Raw genomic sequence first — 14,332 nt, 5'->3', positions numbered from 1 at the left:
GTGTTGGCTGGCTGTTTAATGTAGATTGGAGTGAGGGTAAAGTGTGTACACTTGATGTGCCCCAGCCTTCCCAGCTGTGTTCACTGGGGTAGTGAGTGGGGTTAGCCTCACCCTCTCTGAGCTCCAGGTTCTTAGTCATCTTGTAGCATTGTTATTGCTGGCCAGACTCAGTCCAGCTGACTCTATCTAAAGAAGCGCGAGAGTTTAGCAGTCTCTGAGCCTGTTTGGCTCAGTCACTCATCATGAGCTGTTGCAGCTGAGCAGTCTGTACTGCCCTCGTGTTTCTCTTGTATGAAGCTGTCAAGCTGGAGCAGCTTAAAGTAGAGGTTGCCTCCCAGCCCCAACATCCACCACGTTTTGCTCTTTTTTCTTCCAAGCTCCCTCAGCTAGAGCTTGGAACAAACTGTGAAATGAAAGAAAATGTTGTGCTTGTGTTGAATGTAACATCCCAGTGAGTGTGTAGGTGTTGCAACCTCAGGGCTGTGTGCCGTGCAGAGGAAACATTGCATACATAGAAACTTCTCTAATCCTTAATGTTGTGTTTCTAAATAGACAGAGTGTGGTTGATACCATTTTTTCAGTGTGGGTGTACATGGGGTGTGCCTGCAAACTGCTTTCCTGATAGGAATTGAATTCTTCAGTAACCTCAGATCCCAATTCCCCCTTCAGTGTCTCATCTGTTCTCCCTCACTGACACCATCCTCGTTTATACCCGTGCGCATTCCTCTCACAGACATTCACTCTCTTCCAGCTTCCTGAATTTAACTTAAGACCCAAAGTGACCTGTCATTCTCTGATTCATTCTGTCCCAGGAATCAAACCTGTATGCTTTCGTTGCTCCCCCTCAGTCTGTCTCACTCCCACCCTGTAAGACCTAGCCTTGTCCTCCCACTGCTGCTGTATCACCAGATCCTAGTAATGAAATTTCATTGCCTCTGGAGATAAAATTGGGTTAGGCAATTAGATTGAGGTAAATGATATCTATGAGTGGATCTACAGTTGAGAGAATTGTGACAATCTCTGTCTGATTGCGACCAGTGTTTGCTGATAAGAGTTTGCCTAAGGGTTAATCACTGTGTAAGTGCACAGAGCTAATAATTCAGGGTAAGGGTTAATCTCTGTAATTATACAGTGATACTAATTCAGCAGGGTAAGGGTTAATCGCGGTATAACTGTGCAGGGAATTTAGTTCAATGAGAGTGAGGGTTGATTACTGCCAGAATCAAATTTGATTCACTTTTCAGTTTGTTGAACTCACTTTGTGTAACTAGTTGAGTGACCGCCCTCACTTCCCCCGCCTTTTAGGATTGGGGTGACTAATTCACCAAAAATCTAAAGTGCTGCGGTATTTCTCTCTTTTCGAGGAAGGCAGAAATGAAAACCGATATTGTGTAGCAGCAGCCTTAATGATAAGTTAATAGTCTGGGTGTCGACATTATCAGTAATGGAAAAGTCTCATAGCCAGAGTCCCCACCCAACACTCAAGTCAATCTCTACTTTTGCTGTGTGTGTGTGTGTGTGCGCGCAGTAAAGTGCCAGCAGTGTGTGTCTGCAGCTTTCCCTGATAACTCTCGCAGTGGCTGACTTGCTCTCGTTTTAGAGTTGGCAGTTATGGGCATGTTCCTCAAAGTTTCATTTTGCTTTGTCCTGCCATTGAGCCTCATCCAGTATCTTTACAACATATATTCAAAGAAATCGTTTTTTTAAAAAAAAGCATTTAAGTTAGATTTTCTCTTGGGTGTTCCTCAGAGTGCTTTTTAATATAGAATGTCCACAACATGGAAACAGGCCATTCAGCCCAACAAGTCTACAGCATTCAACCCAGACCCATCCCTAAAACCCTGCAATTCCTATGGCTAATGCACCTAACCTACACATCCCTGACACTATGAGCAATTTAGCATAGACAATCCACCTGACCTGCACATCTTTGGATTGTGGGTGGAAACCGGAGCGCCCGGAGGAAACTCGCACAGACATAGGGAGAATGTCTGTGTGGAATTTGTACAATCAGCCGAGGCTGGAATCGAACCCAGGCCCCTGGCACTGTGAGGCAGTGGTACTAACCATTGAACCAACCTGCCGTCCTGGCTCTCCAGACCATTCCTTGGAATTCTAGGACAATCCTGGACTGTTAAGACCTGACAGGAATCCTGGGGTTGCCACTTGAAGCAGTTACTTGTCTAAAATCCCATCTGTCTGCCCCTTATCCATGAGAACAGGTGACTGACTCAAAGCACATTGGATCTTCCACGCTGGATCAGGAGGTAATGGCCCAGTAATGATCCGGGGATGTGGATTTGAATGCATTCCTGATGAAGGGCTTTTGCCCGAAACGTCGATTTTCCTGCTCCTCGGATGCTGCCTGAACGGCTGTGCTTTTCCAGCACCACTCTAATCCAGAATCTGGTTTCCAGCATCTGCAGTCATTACTTTTACCTCATTGAATCCCACCGTGGCAGATGGTGGATTATGAATTCAATAATAATCTTGAATTAAGAATCTCGTGATGACAATGAAATGATTGTTGAGGAGAAACCCTTCTGGTTCACTGATATCCTCTAGGAAAGAAAATTGTCATCCTTACCTGGTCTGGCCTACACGTGACTCCAGACCCACAGCAATGTGGTTGACTCTTAATTGCCCTCTGGGCAATAAATGCAGGCACAGCCACTGAGGCTTATATGAATAAAAGAATTCTTTGTAATTCCCTCCATAGCTTTGTCTGTTGCTTTAATCTTCTGTAGTCTGACAATCTCCATATGTAGCTCCTCGAGAAACCCTGATTTTATTTGCTTTCCCGTTGGTAGCTATGCCTTTTACTGGGCCTCAAGCACTGGAATCCTCTTTGTAAACCTCTCTATATATCTCTCCTCCTCCTCCTACGTTTGTACTTTGAAATCTACCTCTTTTTGACCAAGCTTTTGGTCATGTGGTTGACTATCTTCCTGTGGGCTCAGGGTCAGACTTTGTTCACGATCATTTCTGTGAAGTATAAAGAATGGAATGATGTATGTAGAAGTAGACTTTGTTGGGCAAGGGGGTGAGAGCAGGAGGAGTGATACAAGACTACGTGAAAGAAATTGGATCGAAGGCAGGAGAACCTCCTTCTCACAATGAGGTATGTGGTTATGGAAATCATTTCGTTGAAGCAGAATTTGAGATTCAATTGGAGATTTGAACAAAGGAGAAAAGGGAATGGGATGTGACAAGAGACAGGTAACCACAGTTATGACAACCAACTCATGTGGAAAGTGAATGGTGATCATGGCTCACGAGTTGGACCCAATGGTCTGTTTCCGTGCTGTAGGTTTTGTAGAATGATCTTTTTGTGAACCTTCTCTGGGAGAAGATACTCCCAAATTGTATCCCAATTGTTTGAACAGGCCCTGTCAAACATGGAGGGTGTCTGGAATCTACTCAACGATCAGGCTTCCATCACTTGCAAGGAAGTGAATTCCAAAGGTGATTCTCTGAGAGAAGAGATTCCTCATTATCTCCATTTTAATGTCACAGTTGTACTAAGAGAGATCTTGGATGGCTCATCCAGCGAGTTCATATGGATAGAACTCCGGAATAAGAAAAGTCTAGTCACTATGATGGGGTTATACTGTAGGCTTCCAATAGCCAGCAGGAATTGGATATGTACACAGACCATGGAAAGATGTTAAACAACACAGTTGTTGTAGTCAGTATTTTGAACCCCCCGCCCCCCCCATATTGACTGGGACTCCCTTAGTGTCAGGGGCTTGGATGAGGCAGAATTTGTTCGGTGCATCCAGGAGGGTTTCTTGAAACAATATGTAAATAGTCCAGCAAGGGAAAGGCCCATACTAGACCTTTCTGTTGCAGAAGGAGTCTGGCCAGGTGACCAAAGTTGCAGTGGGGGAACCTTTTGGGAACAGTGATCATAATTCTGTAAGCATTAAGATAGTTATAGATAAAGACAAGACTGGTTCTTGGGTGAAAGTTCCAACAATGGGGGAGAAGGCTAATTACAACAGTATTAAGCAGGAACTGGAGAAATTAGATTGGGAGTGGCTGTTTGAGGGTAAATCCACATCTGACATGTGGGAGTCTTTTAAAGGCCAGTTGATCAGAGTTCAGGACCTGCATGTTCCTGTGAGGATGAAAGATTAGAACGGCAAGATTCAGGAACGCAGGATGCCGCGATAATGAAAGTTTGGTCAAAAAGAAAAAGGAAATCTATGTAGGGTTTTGGAAACTGAAATCAGACAATGTTCTTGAGGACTATAAAGGAAGCATGAAATACATTAAACGGGGAACTAGCAGGGCTAAAGGGGACCATGAAATGTCCTTGGCAAGTCAGATTAAGGAGAATCCCAAAGCATTTTTCACATATATTAGGAGCAAGAGGATAACTCGGGAAAGGACAAAGGAGGGATTTTGTTTGTGAAGTCAGAGGAAGCTCCAATGAATACTTTGCATCAGTATTCACCGAAGAGGAGGACACAGATGATGGTAAGATTAGGGAGGGGGTATGTTGATATTAAGAAAGAGGGAGCGTCATGTATCTTAAAAAAATATTAAGGTATGTTAATTTCCAGTGCCCGATTAAATCTATCCAAGGAAAGGGAGGAGATTGCTGGGATCTCAACAGATTTTTGTTTCATCTTTAGCCACAGGTGAGGTCTCAAAGAGAATGGCCAGTGTTATTCTTTTGTATATGAAGGACAACAGGGATAAATGCAGGAAATTATGGGCTGGTAAGCCTTACATTAGTGGTTGGAAAATTATTGGTGAGGCTTGTGAGGGACAGAATTTACTTGCATTTGAAAAACAAATATTATTAGAGATAATCAGCATGGCTTTATGCAGGGGTGGTATTGTCTTACAAATTTAATTCAGTGCCTCTTGGTAGGTTGGACAAGAAGATTAGGTCACATGGGATCCACACTGAGTTGGTAAGGTTTGGTAAAAATTTTGGATCAAAATTGGTTTGGTTACAGAAAACAGAAGGTAGTTGTCGAGGGGTGTTTTTCTGACTGGAGATTTGTGACCAGAGGTGTTCTGTAAGGACCAGTGATAGGACCCTTTTTGCTTGTTGTAAATATAAATGATTTGGATGAAAAAAATTAGGCGGTCTGACTATGAAAATGGTGGACATGAAAATGGTGGGACCCTTAAGAGCATTGATATAAGGAGGGATCTTGGTGTGCAAATCCATAGCTCCTGAAAATGACAATGCAATTGGATAAAATGGTAAAGAAGGCTTATGATACATTGCCTTCTTCGGTCAGGGCACTGAGAATAAAAGGCTAGCAAATCATTTTTTTTTAGGTGTCTAAAACTTTAGTGAGGCCACATTTGGAGTATTGTGTGCAATTCTGGTGCCACACGACAGGAAAGATGAGGAGACTTTGCGGGGGGGGTGGTGATGAAAGAGGTTTAGATTTTAGATAGATTAGATTACTTACAGTGTGGAAACAGGCCCTTCGGCCCAACAAGTCCACACCGACCCGCCGAAGCGTAACCCACCCATACCCCTACATTTACCCCTTACCTAACACTACGGGCAATTTAGCATGGCCAATTCACCTGACCTGCACATCTTTGTGACTGTGGGAGGAAACCGGAGCACCCGGAGGAAACCCACGCAGACACGGGGAGAACGTGCAAACTCCACACAGTCAGTCGCCTGAGGCGGGAATTGAACCCGGGTCTCTGACGCTGCGAGGCAGCAGTGCTAACCACTGTACCACCGTGCCGCCCACTGTACCACCGTGCCGCCACACTTTTTGACTCTGATCTCCAGCATCTGCAGTCCTCACTTTCTCCTGGGCTGAGATGTTTCCACTCTTGGTGGTAACTAGAGCTAGAGGGTGCAGTTTCAATTAAGTTTACCAGGGGGTTGTCTGGATTAGAGTATATCAGTTATAAGGAAAGGTTGGACAGACTTGGATTGTTTTCACTACAGTATTGTTGGCTGAGGGGTGACCTGATAAATATATAAAAAGTGAGAGGTGTGGATAGTTAGAGTCTTTTCCCCAGGGTGGAAATATCATATACTAGGGGCATAGGTTTAAGGAGAAAGGGGGAAATGTTTAAATGAGTTTTACAGAGGATGGTGGGAATGTGCTGCCAGGGGAGGTGCTAGAAGCAGATATGATAGCAAAATTTTAAGACACATTTACACAGACACATGAACAGGCAGGGAATAGATGGATATGGACCATAGGTAGGCAGATGGGATTAGTTTAGAATGGCATCATGGTAGGCCGAAGGGCCTGTTCCTGCACTGGACTGTTCTTTAATGGGAGACACTTAATTGAAACTGCACCCTCTAACTCTAGTTACCACCAAGAGTGGAAACATCTCAGCCCAGGAGAAAGTGAGGACTGCAGATGCTGGAGATCAGAGTCAAAAAGTGTGGCGCTGGAAAAGCACAGCAGCCGGTCAGGCAGCATCTGAGGAGCATGAGAGTCAACGTTTCAAGTGTAAGCTCTTCATCAGGAATGCTGACTCTCCTGCTCCTCAGATGCTGCCTGACCAGCTGTACACCAGTCAATGAAGGTAAGCATGCAGGTACAGTAGGTAGTGAAGAAGGCTAATAGCATGCTGGCCTTCATAACAAGAGGGATTGAGTATAGAAACAAAGAGGTTCTTCTGCAGCTGCACAGGGCCCAGGTGAGACCACACCTGGAGTACTGTGTGCAGTTCTGGTCTCCAAATTTGAGGAATGACATTCTGGCTATTGAGGGAGTGCAGCGTAGGTTCACGAGGTCAATTCCTGGAATGGCGGGACTATCTTATGCTGAAAGACTGGAGCGACTGGACTTGTATACCCTTGACTTTAGAAGACTGAGAGGGGATCTGATTGAGACATATAAAATTATTAAAGGATTGAACACTCTGGAGGCAGGAAACATGTTTCACTGATGGGTGAGTGCCGAACCAGAGGACACAGCTTAAATATACGGGGTAGATCATTTAGGACAGAGATGAGGAGAAACTTCTTCACCCAGATGATTGAGACATATAAAATTATTAAAGGATTGAACACTCTGGAGGCAGGAAACATGTTTCACTGATGGGTGAGTGCCGTACCAGAGGACACAGCTTAAAAATACGGAGTAGATAGTTTAGGATAGAGGTGAGGAGAAACTTCGTCACCCAGAGAGTAGTGGCTGTGTGGAATGCTCTGCCCCAGAAGGCAGTGGAGGCCCAGTCACTGGATTCATTTCAGAAAGAGTTGGATAGAGCTCTCAAGGATAGTGGAATCATTGGTTATGGGGATAAGGCAGGAACAGGATACTGATTAAGGATGATCAGGCATGATCATAATAAATGGTGGTGCAGGCTCGAAGGGCAGAATGGCCTACTCCTGCACCTATTGTCTATTGCTTTTCCAGCACCACATGTTTCACCACCATAGCCCAACCTACTCCTGTCCCCTCAGGATCTTGTGTTTCAAAAATGTTATCTCAATTCCAATAGATTAAAAAAAAATCACAAAATTGTTTTGATGAAGAAAGAATTTGGTCCATTGTGTGAAATTGGCTCTTCAAACCAGCCTCATTGGCACAAGGTAATCTCCTGCCTTTCCTAAATACTCTTGCTCACCATTTCTATCTGAATAATCACCCACTGCCCCTCCTGAATGGCTCAATTGAGCTGCATCCACCACATTTCCAGGCATTGCATTCCATACAGGGCCTGTGTGTCTAACGATTCCCTGTCAGGAAGTGCCCTGCCTTCCTAGGAGTCAGCCTCATGATCCTTCTCTGAAGTGTTTTTCCCTTCTTAGGTCAGAAGGCCAGAACTCCACACAGTGCTGTTGGTGTGAGCTCACTGGTGCTCTGCCCCCTTTGCAGTAAAGTTAATTCTATTCCTTTGTCTACGAATGACAAATTTCATTTGCCTTCCTAATTACTTGCTGTATTTGTGTGCCAACATTTTGTGATCGTGTACCAGGACTCCCAGATTCCTCTGGACTGTGTTCTCTCTCCATTTAAATGCTATTCTGTTTTTCTCTTCCTCCTGCCAAAGTGGACACGTTATACTTCATCTGTCAATGTCTTTGCCAACTTAATGAATTTTTGTAGATTCTTCGCATTCTCCTCCCGACTTATTTTCCTGCCTATCTTGGTGTCATCAGCAAATCTGCCTACAATGCAGTTAGTCCCTCTATCCAAGTCACTGATGTAGATTGTAAATAGCTCTGATCCCTGTGGCATGCCTGAGATTAACCTATTTATCCTGGTGGTGGGGGAAGTTAAACTGGGAGGGGGAGCACTGTAGAGTGGCTGGGAGCGAGCACCTCGTCCAGGTCAGTGCTTCCTGCAGAGTTCAGGAAGACAGTGGCAATAAATGAAGAAAGTAGCAAATGTGATAGTAACAGAACATTTCCGAATCCTGGTGCTCAAGGCTATTAAAGTGGAATGTTTCCTTTCTTTCATGACCATGGGCTTCGTTGCTCACACCTAGGCTTGTCCCTGACAGAGCACAGTGACTGCAGTAGGCTGCTGACACAGCAGCTGAGCGTTCTGCTCAAACTGGACTCTGTCCAGCCTCTTGAGATTAAGTGCACTGCATCACTCAGCTATTTAGCACACAGGCAGGATTCTTCTGAACTGCATCAGCTGGTCTCACAAGGCTGATTTATTCAGGATGTTGAGGGTGTTTCAAGTGGGAATGAGCGAGAGTCCTTCTCCAGTTTATTGTAAACTCTGTTTTCACTCGCTTACTCAGTAAGCTACCAACTGTTCAAACAGGAGTTGCATCCTGCAGTTTGAGTACAGCAAACGTGGGATTGAGCAACGACAACTTTCCATTTACTCCACGCTGCTAGATCCAGTCGTTTCTCATGCCGTTTCATCGAATTTTAACAGAGCAAAAGACAGACCGTTCGGCCCCTTGAGCTGTACCTTTTAAAAGAGCTCTCCAATTAATGTGCCATCCCTTCTCTTTCTCTATTGCCCTGCGCGTGTCTCCTTTTCAAAGGTTTCCCCAATTTTCTTTTGAAAAGAAACAGGCAGCAAAATGACTCAGTGGTTAGCACTGCTGTCTCACAGCACCAGGGGCCTAGATTCGGTTACACTCTCGGGCGGCTGTCTCTGTGGAGTTTGTACGCTTTCCCCACGTCTATGTGGGTTTCCTCCCACAGTTCAAAGATGTGCAGATTGGGTGCATCGGCCATGCTAAATTGCCCATAGTGTTCCGGGATGTGCAAGCTGGGTGGATTAACTGTGACAAACGTAGGGTTACACAGTTTGGTTTGGGTGGGATGCTCTTCAGAGGGTCAGTGTGGAGTGGATGGGCCAAACGGCTAGCTTCCACGGTGTGGGGATTCTATTGAAATTATTATTGAATCAGGCAGTGCATTTCAGATCACAGCAACTTGATGTTGAGCTTGGGTTCTTCCTCTTCATAAGCAGCTTTGCCTTATTGATTTTTCTCAAGCTGAACATCTCCCTCCCTACTTGTAGCAAGCAGCCAAACCCAGCGCCTCCACTCTGTCTAAGTCACTGAAGTCCCTCAATCTGGTCAGTCCCCTCTGCTTCAACCCATGACACATTTCCAAAATTGTACACAATACTTTAGGTTGAGTATTGATGATTTAGAAATGTTTAATCAAAGCTTCCCAGCTTGTGTACTCTCTCCCTCCATTAATGATTTGGAGGTACTGGTGTTGGACTGGGGTGGACAAAGTTTAAAAATCACACAACACCAGGTTATAGTCCAACAGGTTTTTTTGGAAGCACTAGCTTTCAGAGCACTGCTCCTTCATCAGGTGGTTTTTTTTAGATTACATTACAGTGTGGAAACAGGCCCTTCGGCCCAACAAGTCCACACCGACCCGCCGAAGCGAAACCCACCCATACCCCTACATTTACCCCTTACCGAACACTACGGGCAATTTAGCATGGCCAATTCACCTGACCCTGCACATCTTTTGGACTGTGGGAGGAAACCGGAGCATCCGGAGGAAACCCACGCAGACACGGGGAGAACGTGCAAACTCCACACAGTCAGTCGCCTGAGGCGGGAATTGAACCTGGGTCTCAGGCGCTGTGAGGCAGCAGTGCTAACCACTGTGCCACCGTGCCGCCTGTTGTGGAGTATAAAATCGTAAGACACAGAATTTATAGCAAAAGTTTACAATGTGATGGAACTAAAATTATGTATTGAGAAAGGCCTGGATTATTTAACTCTCTCATCTTTTAGAATAAGCAGTTTGGTTTCAATTCTTTCATATGTAAATCCCAGAAATTGTTTTGGACTCAACTTTTTAAACAATAGCGTGAAGTCTGTCTGTGTCCCACTGCTATGTCAGACTGATAAACCCTCTATATAGTTTTACATGGATGCTAATTTACAACTCTATCAATGAAGCCAGGAATCCTCATTTATCATTTGGTCAGCCATCTCCACCTATCTGACAGCTTCAAGGATGTTTGTGATTTTTTTGAGAAGATTTGGAGATCAGATTGAGGTTCAGGTTGTAAGTTTGCTCGCTGAGCTGGTAGATTTATTCTCAGACTTCAACGGAGGCTCACTGATGTTACCTCGCATGGTGATGAAATGTCTGAGAACAAATCTACCAGCCAAGTGAGCAAAACTTATAACCTGAGCTTCAAGGATTTGTGTACATATGTTCCCAGGAATCTCAATGCAGCAGACCCCTTCCCAGAAATTCCTGTTGTAGATTCACAGATGTTTGTACAGAAGGTCTCCATTCAACTCATCATGTGTGTGCTGGCCAACAAAGACCTATCTACACTAATTCCATTTTCAAGATTTTAGTCCATAGTCCTGTGGAATTCCCTGCCCAGTGAAGCAATTGAGTGAATGTTTTTAAGGTGAAGATAAATTTTTTAACAGTAAAGGAATTAAGGGTTATGGTGAGTGGGTGGGTAAGTGGAGCTGAGTCCACAAAAAGATCTTATTGAATGGTGGAGCAGGCTCGAGGGGCCAGATGGCCTACTCCTGCTACTGTTTCTTACATTCTTATGTCCTGGAGGCTGTGGCAACTCAAGTGAATATCTAAATACTGCTGAATATTTCAAGAGTATCTGACTCAAACATACTTTCAGGCGGTGAGTTCCAGACTCTCTCAATCCTTGGGCGAAAAATATTCGCTTCAACTCCCCTCAGCTTTATACCCCTTATGTTAAATCTATGCCCTCTGGTTAGTGACCCCTCTACTAATGGAAAAGTGCCTTCCTATCCACCCTATCTATGGCCCTCAATTTTACAGAACTGTATGAAGTCCCCTCTCAACCTTTGCTACTCCAAGGAAAACAACCCAAGCCTGCCCAGTCTTTTCTCATAGCTCAGGCCGTCCAGCCCAGGCTGATTCCTGGTAAATCTCCTCTGCATCCTCTCCAGTGCTCCCATATCTTGTTATAATGTCATGATCACTTCAGCAAATATACTAACATTGAAACAATGCAGAGATGTTTAGCATGGCTCCTGTGCTAGGATTCATGAGAGTTTGTGAAAAGTTCTATATTTTTAAGTAAGCTGAAAGCTGGACAGCTGGTTTGCAAGGAAGTGCTGGCTGCAGTGTGGATTCAATTCCTGTACTAGCTGAAGTTAGCATGAAGGACTCTCCTTCTCAAACTCTCCCCTTATGAGACAAGGTGACCTTCAGGTTAAACCACCACCTCCGATCTATTCTCTCATTCGAGACATCCTATGGATTGGTGAGACTGTCGAGACTTTATCTTTTAGAATGTGATGACCAGACTGCACACAGTACTCCAGCTGTGGCCTAACCAGTAATTTCTGCAACCTCCTAATGTGTAAACTTCCAGTGGAGCAAACTGCTTCCAAATTACTCCCACTCTAAAATCCCAAAGGGACAATGTTATTCCCCAATCAGTCACAGAATAAATTAAAGTGTAGAGCAGTTGAGTACTTTCTCAGTAATTCTGTGTACGTCAGTCTGCTGAAAGTGCAGACTGATGGTGTTTTGAACTCTGCCTGATTGATGGGTTGTGAGTAGCAAGTATTGCAGATTGGTTCTTCACTTTGCATAGTCCGTCAGACTCCTAATGTAAGCATAACATTTTGCTGGCCAGCAAGCCATTTATCCTGTTTAAACAGCCCATCGTTTAGTGCTGTGTCATTGCTTTTTTGTACATGCACAATCACTACGGCTTCTACTAACTGCTGAACTGGAACCTTACAAGCTCACAGCTGGTGGGGGAGGACAGAGAGAGAGAGAGAGAGAGAGAGAGAGAGTGTTGGGGGGGGGGGGGGGGGGGAGTGGTGCGGAGGAGTTAGTTTTGCTGTCTTTGGCAGGAGCAGGCCCAATATTTGAAGAAACTTTATACAGCATTTTTGTACAGATGTGATTTGAAAATCAATTGTTTCCTGAAATTACAGCGTGGCTAAATGTTATATCGTTCTCCTTGGAGACAAACACTCTCAAGGATTTTAACAAGGACAAGTGAGAAGACATGGGAAGGGATAGGACAGAATTAAAAATGTGCTTATGTTCTGGGGGTAGTTTCAAGTCCTGATTTAACTCCGTGAATTAGGATGATCAGGAATGTACTGGCTCGCAGGCAAGTTTATTCCCATATTCCAAGAGGAAATTAGACAAATGCATGAAGAGGAAATGTTGCAGAGCAGAAGGAGTCAGGCTAACTATGTGCCTCCTTTATATAACAATATCGAATAGGGGCTGTTTGGCCTGGCCTGTTGTTCAACAAGATCATGAATGACTGTGCACCTCCATTGCATTTATCCCCCGGCCCATATGAGTTGGGAAGGGGTGGGGGTGTGTAGGAGACTCGTGGAGCAGAAATACTAGCAGAAGGCCGAATGGCCTGTTTCTATGCTGTGAAATGCATGTAATCTATTGTGAGAAAGGGGCTGGAAATGAATTAGCTGGAGCATGAGGGGGCGGGCAGTGGGGATAGGGGCTGTACAAACAAGGAAGAAGAATAGACCACTTGTACCCTTCAAGCCTGCTCCACCGTGGCCCGTCTAATTTTAACCTCAACTCTCCATTACTGCACGTCCCCAATAATCTTTCATCCCCTTGGTCTATCAACCTATGCCTTAAAAATATTTAAAGGTTCTGCACTACTGCCTTTTGAGGAATGGAATTTCAAAATATTGTACACTGTACTGCAGATATGGTCACACCAGTGCTCTGGGTAACTGAAGCATAACCTTCCGCAGTTTTGAATTCATTTCCCTTCGAATAAAGCATAACATTCTATGAGCGTAGTATTGTCACAAAGCTGGTCCCTTTTTTCTGAAAGCTGTTCCTTTTCTCAAGGATACTGTGTCATAGAACATAGAACATTACAGTGCAGTACAAACCCTTTGGCCCTCGATGTTGCGCCACCCTGTCATACTAATCTGAAGCCCATCCCACCTACACTATTCCATGTACGTCCATATGCCTGTCCAATGACGACTTAAACTTGGCAAATCTACTACCGTTGCAGGCAAAGCATTCCATGCCCTTACTACTCTCTGAGTAAAGAAACTATCTCTGATATCTGTCTTATACCTACCTCCCCTCACTTTAAAGTTGTGTCCCCTCATATTTGCCGTTCCCATACTTGTGCCCTTGGTCTTTTTCAGAGGGGTAATCAATTGCTCCCAGTTCTGATTAGACTCGTTTGGTCCAGAGATTAAAGGGTATTGAGAGGCCTTTTTGTTTACATGTAAACAGATGAGACTTCAGGTTAAAGTGGTCATGTTTTAGAAGTGACCTGTATAATAAAAAAGGAGTGGTCAGCTCTCTTGCTGAGCAGGTCAGTCCAGAACTAGTTAGGAGTTCAGCTATGTGGAAACAGGCTCTCTCTCTCTTTCTGCCCCTCTAACTTCAACCTGTAAGTACCCATTCCATTTTTTTAAAAACTGTTTTTAAGTGGGTTTGGTTACTAGGACTGTTGTGTACATTCGCAACAGCATAATTAAGTCTAGTTGCACAGACTGAGTTCTGTGTGGGTTCTTTATTCTGTTCTTTGTGTAATTTTGTCAGTTTTAAAACCTAGTAGTCAACCTAGCTAACTTCCTCAGAGTAATTCTCACTGTACACTTACCGAAGCAACTTGCAAGGTTATCATCTGGGCTGCCTGCTTAAGAATGTTTTGAGCGGTCTGGCCTAGTCCATAACAGTATCAATAGGCACTTTTGTCAGCCTACTTTTTTTCCTCTCAATGCTGCGCTGACCTGTGGAACTGATCTGAAGCCCATCTAACCTACACTATTCCATTCTCCTCCATATGTGGGTTGGTACCTGGGACTTCGATGTTGTGGCTATTACGGAGACATGGGTAGAACAGGGACAGGATTGGCTGTTGCAAGTTCCAGGGTTTAAATGTTTTAGTAGGGTCAGAGG

At 44.4% G+C, this 14,332-nt stretch overlaps 1 protein-coding gene and 1 non-coding gene across 2 annotated transcripts in view; both read left to right on the top strand.

Annotated features, from left to right (window-relative positions):
• Window positions 1-3,101: 3,101 nt before the first annotated feature.
• The window catches only part of LOC122549563, a 124,558-nt gene continuing 113,327 nt past the window's right edge, over window positions 3,102-14,332 (top strand). The window contains exon 1 of the mRNA XM_043689425.1: window positions 3,102-3,121. Within this exon, the coding sequence (XP_043545360.1) occupies window positions 3,117-3,121 (5 nt within the window). The 5' untranslated portion in view covers window positions 3,102-3,116. The remainder of the gene's footprint in view (window positions 3,122-14,332) is intronic.
• Window positions 11,378-11,480, top strand: LOC122555996. Its single transcript, XR_006313417.1, has one exon. It is a non-coding gene; the product is annotated as a U6 spliceosomal RNA (small nuclear RNA).

The sequence above is a fragment of the Chiloscyllium plagiosum genome, chromosome 1 (assembly GCF_004010195.1).
Source record: "Chiloscyllium plagiosum isolate BGI_BamShark_2017 chromosome 1, ASM401019v2, whole genome shotgun sequence".
Lineage (NCBI taxonomy): Eukaryota > Metazoa > Chordata > Chondrichthyes > Orectolobiformes > Hemiscylliidae > Chiloscyllium > Chiloscyllium plagiosum.
Note: the sequence above shows the minus strand (reverse complement) of the source record. Positions and strands in the feature narration are given on the sequence as shown.